Source organism: Melospiza melodia, chromosome 4 (assembly GCF_035770615.1).
Source record: "Melospiza melodia melodia isolate bMelMel2 chromosome 4, bMelMel2.pri, whole genome shotgun sequence".
Taxonomy (NCBI): domain Eukaryota; kingdom Metazoa; phylum Chordata; class Aves; order Passeriformes; family Passerellidae; genus Melospiza; species Melospiza melodia.
Window position 1 is genome coordinate 89,624,147 of NC_086197.1, and position 16,555 is coordinate 89,640,701.

Consider the following 16,555-nt stretch of genomic DNA (forward strand, 5'->3'; position numbering starts at 1 on the left):
TATATTACTTGCTTTGCACTTATGCTACAAGATTTAAAAACTAGGAAACAGAAAGACTGACCACCTGGTGACATTAAAAGTAACATATACAGCAGAAGGACTACATCCAGTGATCTTAACCTGGAAATTAGTATTTTTCCACATTCAAATATCTTATAATGAGAAATATGAACACATTGTAAAAACAACACTGGTAGCTGAATAACTCTCATCCTTAGCAATTTATGTATATTGGAACTGCGTGGTGTTCAAAGTATGGCTTAAAGCCTCCAACTTTGCAGTTCATTCTATAGAAACACAGTGAAGTATGTTCAGATGCATACAAAATTCAGAATGGAAGGTGAACAATTCATTTCACCCTTGAAAAGGGATAATGAACTTCCATTGACTTTTATGATACATAAAAGGCAAGATCAAGCACTCCATAATTACTACCACTATTAACAGCTACCTAGGTCTTGTACTTCAGGCAGAAATCTCTGTGATTAATCTCACACAGGCACAACAACTGCTGCCTTCAAAATCATCAAGTACTCAGTTCCTAAATAGGTCAAGGTATTTCCAGTCCTCTAAAATTCAATTTTCCCAATACTACAGAAAAAAAATAAAGCCTTTGTGTTGATTATATATAGTAAATCTTCTCTGCTCCTTGAGGCTAATGGGAGTTTGCTACATATAGTAGTTGCTAGCCAAATCATAAAACTCTTAAGAAGATGGCAAAAAAGGGCTTAGTTAATACTTTCACAAATCCTTTTCTTCTACAATTGAGTTGCATAGTTTTACTTCAGAGGAGGCTGGGGGCATTTCAGAACTGAGGAGAACAGCATTGCAACATAATTGGATGAACTTCATACTGGAATTCTTGGTAGTACAAATTCCCTAGTCATGCAGTTGGGAAGTAAGAACTTTTGCTCTAAAACTGGGAGCTCATAATTTACATGATATATATTAGTGGGGGAAAAGTGAAGTATTAGAAGTAGTATTAATTGTAGAGGACACTGCTGGGAATTTACCTGGAATGCTAAACAGAACTGTGCCCAACTAACATCAAGAAAATATTACAATCCAGAAGAGTGAAAAAATAGTTGTGTGAAGGAATGGACACACCAAAAATGGTTGCAGAGGTTGTCTCAACTGGCCTAGGAGAGCAAAGCATGTCTGTAGTTTTCCATTTGTTAGCACATTGGGAAGGTGATCATATCAGAAGAGTTACGTAACTTTGCTGCCTTAAATAGTGAACTGGACCTGATGCCTTGGGTCATGCCTTTCAAACTTTTGTTTATATGCCTAAATCAGACATATTAATTATGAAAAAGAATCAAGTATTTTATGCTATTGCATTAAAAAAACAGTGATAATTTAAGATACCTGAACTATGAAAATATTTGAGGAGTAGCATCAAAAGCAAGCTTCCCTCCTCCAGATTGCTGTCCAATAAAAAAAATTACAACTGCATACAAAACCAAGTAATTTATTTATAAAATCTGGAAATATTCACATATATATTCAAAGAACAATCACAGTCAGAAAACTCGGCAATTTTTGGTATGAATTTCTGTGTAAATATATAAAGAAAAAAATTATTTGATTACAAATAATTGTACTGTATAGTTTTGTGAAATTTCCCTTGCAGAACACATGCAGCTGGTGTCTAATGTTATTATCTTGTTCTAATTTTCCCTATTTCACCTCAATGTAATGATTCAAAGCCAAGTGGCTGTCATGCTTTGATAAGCAACATGCCAGCAGGCAGAAAGGACTGCAGGAGCCCCACTGAGAGAATCTGTCAGCTCTTCTTTGACCTAAAAAGTTCTGGTTTGGTAGATGATGGGGATTTAATCTTGTATACAATTATTCTGTGGTAGATAAAAACCCCTGAATTTAGTTAGATTAAACTTGAAGTCTTGTAATTAGATTCAGCTAAGTTTGTACATAAACTATCTCTTCCTTTTTTCTTCTTTCCCTCTTCATTTTCCTTCTTCGTTCTTTCCATAATTGTTTATCTATTCAGTGTTTCTTTTGCTCTAAGAAGTATGGAATGTTTCTAAGTTATAAATAACAGAGTTTTAGGCTGCAAAAGAAACATCAAATTTAAAAAAGGATAGTATGATGGGCTTTAAGCTTATGTTATCTAAAGCAAAAACTTCTACAGTGGCTCCCTTTGTATTCTTTTGGTCTGAAATTACTGTCATTATCTATAAGTAGTCCTGATTTTAGGAGGTTTAATGTAAGAAAGGCCCTGGTTTTGTAATCATATTGCTGTGAGCAATTATCTGGTGAAAAATTAAATTACTAGGGCCTTACAATAATCAATCCTCTCTGTAGCAATAGATTACTACAATCAATCAATTACAATAATCAATCCTCTCTGCATTGTAATAGAATTCTGCATTTGTAGAATCCTGAATATTCTTTAGAGCGAAAAAAAGAGACATAAAAATATAAAGTATCATCCAAATAATAATGTTTTGCTGTGTTGAAAATACTTACACAATATACAAATATGACTAAAAAGTAAAAACCCAATGAAAACTTTTATAGTTTATCAACAATTGCAAAATACAAGTTTTCATAGGACTAACATACTTTCATTTGCCCCAACCCATAATGGTCATTCAGATAATCTAGTACTGCTGAGGTACTTGATAAAACATTGAAAACTTTTTTTTCTTGTTTTGAAGTGATGCGCTCCATCATGTACATTAAGTGGTGGTGAAAACACGTAAAAGGAGTTCCGTGCTCAAGGGCGATGTCAACCCAGTCCTGGATGCACTGAAAAGGTGTCTCTTCATATCCTGCAAACATGGCTGGATTTGCCAAGAGTCCTCTAGCCACCATGACACCTTCAAATTGGAAATTAAAGCAGTAAGTTACATTCTAGTTTCAATTTTATGCTAAATCTTCCTGTGGAGTTTGTACAGCGCCCCTTAGGACACCCACCCAAAGCTTACAGATAGTAATGAGAGAACAACAGGGCTGAGTATTACAGCTGTATCAGAGAAATCCATTGAACAAGGCAAACCTCAGAGGATCTACAACACCTACCCACACATTCCAGAAATTCTGAAACAAAACACAGGTCGCAGAAGCATTTCTTCCCTTCTTTTGAAACTGCAACTAATTAGTACTTTCTTCTTATTAGTTACACACATTTATTGATTTGTAACATAAAATTATGATGGGAAGACAAAAGAGGACCAATAATTTTCTGTGCAACTCAGTCTATTCACTGTTCTTCTTCCACTAAGAGCTCAATGGCTCAATTAAGTACATTTTAGGACTCTTGGTCTGCAGTAAATCTTTCTGAACAAGCATGTAGTGTATTTGCAACTCTACTCCAATACTGTCAGACAAACCCATACAAGTTCTATTGTAATTTTTCTGTGATTAAGGGTTTCTAGTTTTCTGCACTATCAAGATATAATCTATCACACTCAGTCTTTTCTTAAAAAATAGGATGATCAAAACTGAAACATTTATTTTGTTATTGTCCATGACAGAAAAAACTGAATGCTTAATATTTTTGCTACGGAACAAGGTCAGCTGGACTATGAGAACATTTTTTTTTTGTATTATGCATTTCCTTTCTGCTCTGTATTTGGGGGGAAAGTCACTGTAAGCAGCATGGCAGCTCAGTTCATTTTCTGTTGTAGCTATTAAACAGCAACAGTGTCAGCAGAAACCTGCCACAGGTACTGCTCTCCTTCCTGTTTTTCTCCAGCTGGAAGACACAAAGTCTGTAGATACAGATTACCTTTTCAGAACATATACCAAATTTCCATACTGTCTTGAAATGACAGACAGTTGCAGGAATCTATTGTGAATTCTATGACTGAAATGAAAGTGCAATGCCTCACTGTGTCCTTGAAGTTAACCATCTGCTTAACAATATATTCCTTTTCCACTGTGTACTTACTGTAGGAAATCTGCTCCAATGTGCAGGAAGTAAAGATTTCCAAGTGGAAGTTTACAGTTCTTTAGTATTATCAGCTCCATAAGAGACAGAATGTCTGAAGGTCCCCCTGAACTCCACTACTTGAGTAATGAGATAGCATAATTAATTACAGAGCTTTTGTAATTTGCCTCAGAAATATTTATTTGTGGCTTTGAATAGCAGTGCTCTAGTGTTCTGATGATCACCAGTGATTCTGCTTATGAGTATTTTAAGGCATCTAAAATACCCTCTTTCATTTGTCTCCTCAAGGAGAGAAAGCACTCAAATCATGTCCTACTTACATTCAAAGTAAATACCTTGAAACCTGGTAAGTGTACTTAGAAAACAGAGTATGTTTAATCTTACCATCTGCTTCTGTCAAGTGATGAACATTTTCAGCATCTTTTAAAGATTTAATGTCTCCATTAGCCACAATAGGTATGGACATGCTTTGTTTAATTATTTTAATTGCATCATAATGTACAGGTTGATGCCTTTCTTCTATACTTCTCCCATGTACTGTAATCCATGAAACTCCAGCTGCTTCAGCTTTCTGACACAGGTCAACTGTTCTTTTTAAGTCCTCATGGATCCTAAAATTGCAAGGAATGAAAGCAGTAGGTAGTAAATTCCTGGCCTATATAAAAAGCATTCCTCCATAAGGAGGAATTACCACAGATTTCCATAAATAACAGTATAAAGCCAATATTACAGTTGAAAAACAGTGTCTGATTTTTGAGCTGTTTTTAAGATATATGAGTTTAGTGTATGGAAACTGGTATTTAATTTAACATTTCCCACTTATATCACATCTCTGTAATATACATGGTAAATTTTATAAAGATTGAGGAAGGGTACCCAAAAAATCAAGGCCATGATTTTGCATATTTTGTGGGGAAAAAAAATTGGGGAAAAAAATCTAATTTATAATAGTCCCCCTTTCCAGAAGGACTGGAAACTGAGTTGCAACTTAAAAGACAAATAACAAAAGGCACGTAGGATATATGGCTAAATAATGCATCGAGAATGGTCATAGAATCATAGAATGGCTCACTGTGGAAGCAACCTTAACCATCATTCAGTTCCAATTCCCCTGCTATGGGGAGGTCCTGGATCTTCCACTAGACCAGGTTGCTCAGAGCTCATCCAACCTGGCCTTCCAAACTTCCAGGGATGGGCATCCACAATTTCTCTGCACAACCTGCTCCAGGGCTTTAGCACCTCCACAGTAAAGAATTTCTTCCTAATTTCTTTTAATCTAATCATGCCCTCTTTTAGCCTGAAGCCATTCCCTTTTGTCCTGTCACATCATGCCTTTGTACAAAGTCTGTCTCCATCTTTCTTGTTCACTCCCTTTAGGTACTGGAAGGCTGCTGTGAAGTCCCCCTGGAGCCTTCTATTCTCTGAGCTGCACACAAAGCAATGAAAAACAAGTCTACAGAAGTTTAGATGCTGATGTAGGGAAGCAGAATGTATTCCTTACAGTAGCTGTGGGACCAGTTCTCAGTTTTGTTACCCATCCCTTTATACTCAATTGCAACTGTGGCTCTGCTCTCTAATAGCTCACAAAGCAAATCCTTGTGATGATACAGACTGTGTACTGCTTTTCTTTTATAGAAGCCCTCATCTTTTAACTTGTACTTTCATGTAGTTTGGATTGCAAGAGAACTCTAGCTCACAGTATGTTATCTGGGTAAGTGGTCAAAGGCTGTGCTGGTTCTAAATTTTCTAATACTTGCCCTAGCCATTTGAGTCAAAAAATCTCAGCAGTCTTCACACGTTAGGAAGTTACTATAATGTGTAGTATTGCATTAACAGAATTATAAATATTATTACTATTACACTAAATTCCTTAAGAACAAAAGAGATTCTTCCATGTACCACAAACAGCAGTTAAGTTAGACCTACCTTATTTTAATAGACACTGAAAATTTAGGGTTGTCGATCTGCCTCCGTACATGTTTCACCATATCTTTAACAAGCTCAGGTTTATTTATTAAGCAAGCACCATAACCTTCTGACATTGCCCATCTTTAAAAGAAAAAGAACACTCATATTCTACATCTGAAGAAATGCAGATCAATATCAGTTACATACATCAGTTTCTTTCCTTATGACCTTCAGAATGTGAGGTTAAGTGAACAGAGATAGTACTGGCTGCAGATCAATTATTTGTTTGCAGTTTGGTACAGCTTTTAGATCCTGGTTCAGTCTCCACTGTGCTACCAGAACTTTGGACAAGTTACCAACTTCTTTAGGTTCAAAACAGACTCATAAGGAAAATAAATTAAAATTTAATCTACAGTGCATGCATAAAAGAAATAATTTGATATTTCCCCTTCCCCCGTCACAGATTTCTTTTAAATAGATGACAACTTCATATTGAAAAGGAGGATTTTTTGAAGTGCAAGTGAGGACATTATTTTAGTGATATTCTGGTCTCACTGTTTTGACTGGCAAGAATAACCTTTGCTTCCACATAACAGCAGCTGTTTTTAAAATAATTTTTCATATAGAGGCACATAAAGTACACCAACTTTGGTTATTTTGAAACTAATTTGCACAAGAAACAAACGATTCAAATGTAAGCATGCATTTTTGGCCTAAAAGGAACAGACAGTTCTACATACTTAACAGTAGTTAGCTTAAAAAAACCCCAATACTTCCATGCACAAGCCTCAGATCTCTCCAGAAGGGCTTTCTCAAATACTATAATTTTAGGTCAAGAAAACCTGATTAGAATAGAGAAATTAAATTTATTTGCACTGTAATATTATCTTTTACTTTCCTACATTTTTCAGATCTTTATTTAGAAAAAGACTGCCCGACACTCATGTAATAGATGGTTCTCAATGGAACCAGTTAGGAAGAATCTTACTATTCTATTTCACTGCCAAGACAAAATCTTTATCAATTTAAGTGAGAAGTACATCACTAATTCACTATACTTATAAATTTAATAAAAGATGGAAAAAATTATTTTCACTACTTTATCTGTATAATTTTATTTTAAAGACTATCCTTCACTTGCAGCAAGTTTGAGACATCATGGACTTGCCTCATTATTCTGGAAATTGCTTCATCATGATTCAAACCACTCTGCAAATTATTTGTAGCAAGCTCTTTTTGGTAGTGCACATTTAACAGTTGCTGAGAAGGGATGGACACTTCAGAGCCAACACTCAGTATCTCAGAAATTAAAAAAGGCAAGTTGGCAAATACATACAGTTTTCCCAATAGTCTCACCATGGTGACAGGCAGCTGGGAGCACTCAGAACAGTGCCTTACCACACAGACATTTCTGACAGGTTAAAAAGCTCTTACTCTCCTGAAATCTATTTTTAGGTTAAGATAGAAATTATGATGAAAAGGAAGACCAGCCTTCTTTAGTCTCTTAATTATTTCCCCATATTTACCCAGCTTGTTCAAACCTTTACCTCTGAGGACAGCCACAGTTTAGGTCTATTCCATCTGCAAAAGGACAGATGATACGGGCAGCATCACACAAAACCTGTGCTTCTTTAGCAGCAAACTGAACAATCAGTGGGTGATCACCTATGCCAATGAAAAGATATTTAGAGATTAAAAAATCCCCAGAAAATAAAAGTAACAGGTTCTAAATTTTGAATGCTATTTTTGTATATTGTACAGCTGTCTGACCATGGTCCTGGCAACCAAGTATAGGTGACCCTGCATGAGCAGGGTGGCTGGATAACATGACCTACAGAGGTCCTTCCAAGCTCATATATTCTGTGATTCTGGAAGCCCTCAGTCACAAATAAACAAAGGCAGCTGGCCAGGGGTTACTTACTAAGTGAGTATGTCTATTAACAGAGGTGGAAATTCAGACAAATATAGGTGTACTACACAGTTGATGGCTGAACATACACCTTCTGATTGACTGGTGAGTTGCTGACCTTTCACAAAGACCATCTATGAAACTAGGCATTCTCTGATTTTCCCCTCTTAGCCTGCCCCTTCTTGTTGCATGCTGCCCCTTTGCTGTGCTGTCTGTCTTGCCAGGTCTGAAACTTGCTTACAGAACCAATCCTTCAGGAAAGAACTAAAACACCCACAAGCTTTGCCCTTCCTCATCCCTGCCCATCATTTTCCTTTTTTGTGCCAACATGGCTGTTTTCTGTCCACAGCGTGACACGCAGAATTGGAATGAGCACACGTGTGCAGGAGCAGCTCTAGCAGCTTTGTCTCTAGTGAGAAACCAAAGTGCCAGTGCCCCTCAGCTTGGGTCTGCTGAACTACTTGTGATTTACTAAGCCCCTGCAGAGAGCCAGATGGTCATTTGGAACATGAGTTCCTCTTTTACAGCTACTGCATTACATTAAAGGCATCTCAAATATCTCAAGCAGTCTCAGCACTCACTTTCCATGTAAACAATTGCTGTAGTTAAGAAGCAGCAGCGTGGTATCAGAGCACTGATGGAAAGAGATGATCCAACAAAGGCACAAATCAAGTGCACTTCTTGTACTGAAGAGACCACAAGTGCTTTCTAAACATTTTTCTGTTTTAGAGGAAAGTAAGTAGTTATTGAAATGGTGGAGATTAAGTAAGAAAGGCCACCACTACCCTCTCAATCAAGCTGAGGCAGCAAGCAAAAAAAAAACCTGCACGTATATTTTTAAAAGTGTCCTTTTAATAGTGCTCTAGCTGAAGAGATTTACATTGTTATACCTAATATTTCAGAATAAGCCCACCTGCCTAGTTTCTCTTTGTTGAGCATTAAGTAATATAAATATTGAGTCTAGCCACATAAATTTTTTTAGCAGCAGCCACAAAGAACACCTACCTCTGAGAAATACAAAACAAAGAAACAGGAATGCAGAAGAAAACGCAAAACATAAATTGCAAAGCTGGCCCACTAATTAGAAGACAAAATCCCCAAACAGCCAGCAAGTTAAACATAAAACCACACAAAATATAAATGCCAATAATGTAAATACTATAATCAGGTCAAAGCATGAAGCAGAGTGTTTCATAGGCCTGTAAAATTAAGGACAGCACAAAGCAACTGAGTAGGAAAAGGATGTTGTTTACAACACTAAGACATTTCATCTCCTCTTTCCCTATCCCAGCCCTCCCCAGAATACACTCCATATCTGACCTGTAGAACTTCAATGCCACCATACTTAGTGCAGATCAGAAGTGTAAGTAAATTCAAGGGGGGCAAACTAGTAACTGTGGTGCTTTGAACCATGCATATTTGAGTCAGTTATGTTCTTACTCATTTATTTTTACATACAATGAGTTATTAATGGATTTTTTGTAGTTGCATTCCACTCATAAGAGAGTCTACCTGTGTTTTCCAATGTGTATTTTCTCTGTAATTGCTCTGTTCTATTTGAATAATGCACCAAAATAGTGGGTACATTACTACCATAACACATAGCCAATGCTAAAACAGTGAAATACACTTCCCTATTACACATACACTTACAAAAACACAAATTCTGTGGCCTGAATAGACTAAATCATCCCAATTTATAGACCCTACACTGATCTTACTTGCATGTTAGTGGTGCTTTTCATTCCTCCAGCTGCAGCCTATGCTCATGCATTCCTTGTCACACTGTTCTGCTGCAGCCACTTCACACCAACAGATCTCTGTCGTTCTCGTCACCTCTTCCCACATACTTCAGATCTCTTTATAGCCATGACACTGTATAGGTCTCATACTTCTTATTATAGGGTTCTGGTTATGTTTCTGTACCATGCCTGAAGCCTTGCTTCTCCCCATCAACCCCAGCCATGCTTAAACCTCTGGTCTCTTTTGTGCTTTCTTATGCTCGTTTCCTCAGTCATCCACGAACAGCCCCTTCCACCCTCCAGTCTGGCTAATATGAAACCCTTCTTCTTTTGTCAGTCCTTGACTCCACTGTATAAATGCCTGGTCTATTGCTTTTTTCACCTTTAGTAACACTCTTATTTTTGCTAGAGACTAGAAAATTTTCCTGGATGAGCTGAGTGTTTGTCTCTAAAACACACATGAAACAATTGCTAGAAAAAGAATCTTACTGTCATCTTGGTACCTGGTCTAGCTGTGATGGAGTTACTTGTCAAATTTATTTCAAGTTCATTTACAGTAGCCTGTGTGGTGCTGCATTTTGGATTTTGTGATAAAACCAATGTTGATAATTCACAGCTGTTTTGGCTGTTGTTGCAAAGTACATGCACAGTGTCAAAATTTCCTGGTTTTCTCACTTTGCTTTCCCCTACCCCCAACAAACAGACTGGGGTGGGCAAGAAGTTTGCAGCAAAGCTATGACAGCTGACTCGAACAGAAACAAGGAGTATTCCATACTGTATAACATCAAGCTCAGCAAGGAAATTGGAATGATAGGGAAACAAAAAAAGTGGGTTGGGACAAGGAATTTTTGTTCCAGTGGTCCAGACCAGGCATTGGTCTGCTAGTAGGAAGTGATTGCCTTGCATAACTTGTTTCTTTCCCTTTTTCTTCCCTTTACATATTAAGCTGCCTTTATTTTGACAAATGAATTTTTCTTTCATTTGCTTTTCCTATTCTCCCCCGTGTGCTGGGAGAATGAAGGAAGAATGAGTAAGTAGCTATGTGTGGTCAACCCTCACAGATCTAAATCACTTTGGAGCCCTTGATTTCAGGTGGAGACAAGGTTTTCCACTATTTCATTTCATCCACTATCACTGGACTGTGCTTACTCTCACTAGATTATTTCTGTGTTTTTATAATCAGACAGTATACCAAAATTGTCAACTAATGTCAAGTTTTGTAACTCACTTCATTCACCTGGTCAATTTCACTTATGATCACATAAAACATTCTGACAAGACAATGGTTTCTTAAAAACAATACCTTTGTTTGTTGTGAATTCGCTGTCTCTGGCTTTTGCAGATCTCACAAAATCAGCTGCTACTATCATTGGTGTATAACACAAATCACAACTGTACTTCCTAACCAAGGTTCTGAAAGCCAACCTGCAGACACATGAAGATTAAGAGGTAAATAGTTAAGGCATTTTTCTGATTAGCTACCCTAAAATGCTGTTCTAACATGCAGTATTGTGGGGATGTTCAAGTATTTTATGTGTAGAACTGTAATGAAAATATGTAAAATAAAACACGTCCCACATCTACCTCTCTTAAATAAAGGAGAAGACGGTAATCACCCATTTTTAGTCATTATAAATTTGAGAAACAAGTTTCTAAACAGTGAAAATGACAGAGCTGACATGACAGTTACTTACTTTGAATAGCGGACCATAGGAGCACATATTTTTACAACTTGCCCAGAATGAAACAAATCCATGGGATCTTTTAGTTGGCATTCTTTAGTTTCTCTGATGTCATCAATCATGTATAACTAACAGTCCTTGCAGCATCTGGAAAAAACAAACAGCGTTTGAAACATTCGTCATTCAGCTACTTCTCACGGGCGGTGCCGCAGAGCAGCACAGTTTACACAGCACTGCAGAGCACACACAGTTTACACAGTTCTGGTGAAGCGACCGGCCAGAGGCTGCTCCCCGCAGGGTGCCGGGGACAGCCCTCACGGCACGGCTCCCCGCGGCACAGCCTCACCCTGCACGGCCCCTCCCGGCACGGCTCCCCGCGGCACAGCCTCACCCTGCACGGCCCCTCACGGCACGGCTCCCCCCTGCACCACGGCCCATCCCGGCACGGCTTCCCCCGTCACAGCCTCACCCGGCACGGCCCCTCACGGCATGGCCCATCCCGGCATGGCTCATCCCAGCACGGCTCCCCCCTGCACCACGGCCCCTCATGGCACGGCTTCTCCCGTCACAGCCTCACCCGGCACAGCCTCACCCTGCACGGCCCCTCCCGGCACGGCTCCCCCCAGCACAGCCTCACCCGGCACGGCCCCTCACGGCATGGCCCCTCCCGGCACGGCTCCCCCAGGCACAGCCTCCCCCTGCACCACGGCCTCTCACGACACAGCTCCCCCCAGCACAGCCCATTCGGGCACGGCTCCCCCCAGCACGGCACGGCTCCCCCCGGCCCGGTCCGGGCCGCGCTCGCTCCCGCCGGCCCCGCTCACCACGTGCCGGTGCCGGTGCCGCCGCCGCCCGCTCCGTCGCGCTCCTTCGCCATCATCGCCGTGCGCCGCGTCCGGGAGTGACGCGCGGGCTCCGGCACCGCCAGCATGGAGGAGGCGGGGGCCGCCCCCGCCCCGGCGCTCGCCGAGCTGCGGGCGGACGGTGAGGCGCGGCCGCGGGCTCGGGGGACAGCGCCGGGCACAGCCCCGCCGGCACGACCGCCCCGGGGGCCCTCCGCGGCGGGCCAGAGAGTCCCCTGGGAGGGCGGCGGTGGGCCGGGCGGGCGGGGGAGCCCCGGGAGTTCGGGCGGGGGAGCGAATGCCCCGGTGCGGGAGGGACCGCGATGGGTGCGCGGAGTCTGCGCTGGGGCTCGCTTGCTCCCAAAGAGAAAGAAATTGCATAGGAACATGAGGCGAAGGTGCTCGGTTGAGTTGAGAGTAGCTGTCTGGGAACTCTGGTCTTGGTTGATCCAGAGTTATAATTGCAGTGTTATTTCATAATTGTTTTATAAACTCACACTGTTGTCGAAATCCGCTGTGATTTCATGAAGTTTTGTCTCATGCTACTTGTCAATGATTTGCAGCTGACTCGTGTGTTTGGCTATGGGTACAGGCTCAACAGCTTCACTCTGGTTACACTGCAAAGTTTGAGAAAATAAAATATTGATACTTATTAGTGTATTCTGCTCAAGAGAAGGGTGTGGGGAATAAAGAAACATGTGACTTTATCACCATTTGCAAAAAAAAAAAATCCCCCAAACAAACACGAACCTCAGTTACCGGTTCCAGACTTGTTTCTTATGATTGTGCCCTCTTCCCACGTTTGTACTGTGTGATGTAGAGAACATTTACTATTATGTTGAAGAAATTGACAGAGATCTGTACACTGCAGGGCTATAAGTATTATTTCATTCTTCCAAACCATGAAAATAAATCCCTAAAATCCTAAATCCTTTTTCAGAATGCTATGCTGACTTCTTCAGAGAAGACTTTGATGTGAAAGCTTACACTTCCCAGTCCATCCATCAGGCTGTGATAGCTGAGCAGTTGGCTAAACTTGCTCAAGGTATTAGTCAGTTGGATAAAGAACTGCATTTACAAGTAAGTTTAAAATGTACCTGTTATTCTGGGGTGATTGATATAAATTAGTCAAAAACTTAGTGTTCTTATAAGCTTGTAATTTGTGATATTGCCCAGTTCCTCTGCAAGCAGTTACTAAAGGTACAGCTTGCAGCTAAACTAGGAGTGAGTTTGGCAACTCAGTTAAGCCTACAGTCAGTACTCCTAGCAGGTAGCCATGTATTGTTTCAGGTTTTGTAGTCTTATCACTGTATTCTGTTTTACTCTTCCTGGTAAGAAGGAAAACTCTTTCCAAATGATTGTGTCAGCTCTCATAAACACTTGAGGCCATGTTCAGCATGGCATTGTGAGAAGATAGGGAGAGCTTGCACCTTTACATCATGTGCTGAAGAGTAGCATAAGCCCTGGGACTTACCTTTAGCTAGGCAGATAAAACCTATGTTAACATACCTCTACACCTTTAGAAAGGCTTTTGAGTTAAGATAGAAGATTTTTTCTATGCAGAAATCATAAATCCACAGTAGACATTGTAATGAGAACACTTGCTAAGTTTGTCTGTAGTTTCAGCACTTGCTTCTTCCCTCCCCCTGCCCCAGTTAGTAAATTCTTTGGGAACTAGTTTATATATGTCGTAAATAGAAAAAAAAAAAAGAATATACATTATTATTATGGTGTGATTAGTAAGTTCACATTTACAATTATTAAGTATCAAGATGTGTTGAAATGTGCTCTGCTGTCTCTAATTAAGATGTCAGCTCTGCTGCACATCTTAATTAATTTCTGGCCCTCTTCTCATTCTGAGCTTGCTGCTTTTGTGAGTTAAAACACCTTGTGTTCTTTACAATCCTTTCTCCTGTGAGAGGTACCTGCTTTTTCCTGTATCTGGCTGATGTTGGGGTGCTGATACTTAAACGCCTAATGTAGGAATGATTGTGATATATTTAATACTTTTTTCTTTTAGGCTCATGACCCCATTTTTCTCTATTGATTTCTATTTTGTTTTTTTTTTTTTTTTTTAAGGTTGTTGCAAGACATGAAGATCTGTTGGCCCAAGCAACTGGAATTGAATCCCTGGAAGGTAAACATTGTTGTATTATGCTGGCTATCCTTACAGTGGAGGAAGCACTTTTAGGATCTGTGCAGGGAACTCATTCACTGCCAACTTTGGTCCCTAATGTTAAAGCTCCAGGTCTGATTTCTGAGGAGTAACATGTGGCAGCTTTTTTATTTTAGTTTTTTTTCCTTACGTCAGTAGATGGAGCTCCAAGGAGAAGGTTTGGCTGATACTTCTCTGGGGCAGCTTCTTCATGGGAAAATGTATTTTGATAATGTTCTGAGTAACTTTAACAATAAAGCCTTCTTTTACCTTTTAATATATTTTTCTAAATAAGCCTAGTTTTGTTGCAACATTGATAGGTGTCTGTTGCCATAAGCACCAATTTTCTGTTGCACGTGCATGTGTTGCATAGTTTGCACATCTTAACCAAACAGGCTATAACACATCATCTAAACCATGTTGAGATACTTTTTACTAGGGAAGGGCTCCTAAGTTAAATACATACCTTTGTTTTATTCTACTCTCTGAGATGTGGATTTTAACATAAACTGCTGATTTTCAAAGGCTTGCTTAGGAACTATTGACTGTATAGAAGATGGTTGCAGTATGCTGTTCTCATGCCAGGAGCTCATTAAACCTGCCATTCTGCTCTTTGTCACTTTGCTGAGAGTGTCATATAGTTTGGTATTATGGTGTGGGTTTTGGTGCAGACAGTATCCTTAGTGTTTGGAGTTGCTTGGGTTCACTGTTTTGTGTCAGTAATTGCATATAGTTGTAAAATCAAAGAAATGGCTGTTTAATCTAGTAACAGTAGCTCCTGAATAACTTTTTAAACAGTTGGAGAATCAAGTATAAAAAACTGAAATATGTGTCATTCTCCAAATAAGAAGTAGACAGGAATGTGTGGTGAATCTTGTGACTGATAAATACCTCCCTGTAACAATCTTCAGCAATTTGTGCTCAGTGGAATTCTGTTTTCTGAAATGATGGTTGTTTCTGAAGGCATTTCTTCCTAAAATTGCTCTGAGGAAAGAATGATGTACTTCAAAACAACTATCAGTTAGGAAACATTTCTGTCAGGCAGGTGTGGTAAATAATGCATGTTTTACAACTAATTTGGCAAAGTAAAAATAAAATTCAATTCACCTCAAATTTGTTGAAATTTTTCCATTTACTTAGTGTTATGCTCTTAAAAGAAACACTGAGTCAAGATTCATAAGAAAAAGAAAAGATAAATGCCAACAGATATTTTAATTGTGAAGTTAAAAATGCACAGCTCTTGGTATATTTATCAAGTATGTTAACAAGTGAAGATTATGGAGCTAATTCACAGCATGCACAGTCATTTGGATGTGTGAAAGTGAATCTCATTAAACATTTCAAATTGGTACATCCAGCTTGTAGAGTCTTTTCTTTTTTAGGCCTGCTCTGTTTTACGTATTCTTTTCTGTCTATAGGTAGTTCAGTAGGTATTTTGAGCTACGTCTTACTTTAGGATTAGGCTGAATTGTATCATCATGTATCTTGACAGCAGATGGAGAGGGGAGAGTGCCTTTTCTCCCATCCTTATTCTGTCCTCTGGGAAGAGGGCTGTTGGATGCTTGATAGCACTGTTACAGCCATGGATGCAGCAATGTTGTGCCCCATTATTGCAGTGTAGGGTGGGCAATGCAGCCTGTTTTGCCAGCTTTTCACTGTATCTCATATCTTCATCCTCATGATCTGTTGCATGCCATACATGTATAAATAACAGTGAACACACGAGTTCTGAAATATGGGGAAGATGAGAATTTATCTATCTATATAAAATGAGTGAGATACAGTCACAGTACAGGACAACGTGAATGCAACTATTTGTAGTAGTTTTGTTTGTCTTCCATCTCACTGTATCATGCTGCAGTTTTATCTAATTTAATGATGGCATGCTTGTAGACAGGGCTTTACAAAAATGTTGTATGTTTTAGAACGCTAACAGTAACTGAAACAAAAATAATTTCGTAGGCCTGGGTTTGTCTAACTTAATTAAATTCTCAGCAGGCTGATTCTGTATTGCAAAAATGACTCCTGTCCCCTACTACTTAGTTTGTAATTTACCAAGAAAAGAACAGGCACGCTTGTTGGCTTTCCTTGTGCTGCTTTGCCAAACTAATGTGGAACAAACATGATTAGGGTAGTTTGCTCTGCTTGTAGTCTAAATTAGATGACCTTACAATGACATTGATACCTTAATTTTTGCTAAAGATCCTTCTGCACAGGATGAAAACCTTGAAATAGAATAATTTATCTTCTCAGTTCTCTTTGTCCTAGTCACTATGTCAAATAAATAGTGTTAAATATGTTATGCCATTTTTATATATCATGGTCAGATGTTTATACCAGGTTCTATAATTTGAACTGCAGTCCTGATCAACATTCTCTTAGAAAGTAGCATCCTCCAAAT

The 16,555-nt window shown here is 39.4% G+C and overlaps 2 protein-coding genes across 4 annotated transcripts in view; one reads left to right on the plus strand and one right to left on the minus strand.

Moving 5' to 3' along the window:
- Positions 1-12,042, minus strand: part of DUS4L (dihydrouridine synthase 4 like) — a 37,126-nt gene extending 25,084 nt beyond the window's left edge. Inside the window, exons 1-7 of one of the 3 annotated variants that reach the window (XM_063155494.1) lie at positions 11,982-12,042; positions 11,170-11,304; positions 10,779-10,900; positions 7,372-7,489; positions 5,843-5,965; positions 4,301-4,527; positions 1,456-2,843 (exon numbers count right to left, since the gene is read on the minus strand). In XM_063155494.1, coding sequence (XP_063011564.1) covers positions 2,578-2,843; positions 4,301-4,527; positions 5,843-5,965; positions 7,372-7,489; positions 10,779-10,900; positions 11,170-11,279 — 966 coding nt within the window. In that variant the 5' untranslated portion in view covers positions 11,280-11,304; positions 11,982-12,042 and the 3' untranslated portion in view covers positions 1,456-2,577. Of the gene's footprint in view, positions 1-1,455; positions 2,844-4,259; positions 4,528-5,842; positions 5,966-7,371; positions 7,490-10,778; positions 10,901-11,169; positions 11,305-11,626; positions 11,648-11,981 lie in introns of those variants that run through there. The other 2 variants (XM_063155495.1, XM_063155496.1) reach the window with 2 other exon arrangements.
- A 10-nt stretch (positions 12,043-12,052) lies between these two features.
- COG5 (component of oligomeric golgi complex 5) overlaps positions 12,053-16,555 on the plus strand; it is a 174,302-nt gene continuing 169,799 nt past the window's right edge. The window contains exons 1-3 of the mRNA XM_063155497.1: positions 12,053-12,141; positions 12,940-13,079; positions 14,079-14,136. Coding sequence (XP_063011567.1) covers positions 12,087-12,141; positions 12,940-13,079; positions 14,079-14,136 — 253 coding nt within the window. The 5' untranslated portion in view covers positions 12,053-12,086. The remainder of the gene's footprint in view (positions 12,142-12,939; positions 13,080-14,078; positions 14,137-16,555) is intronic.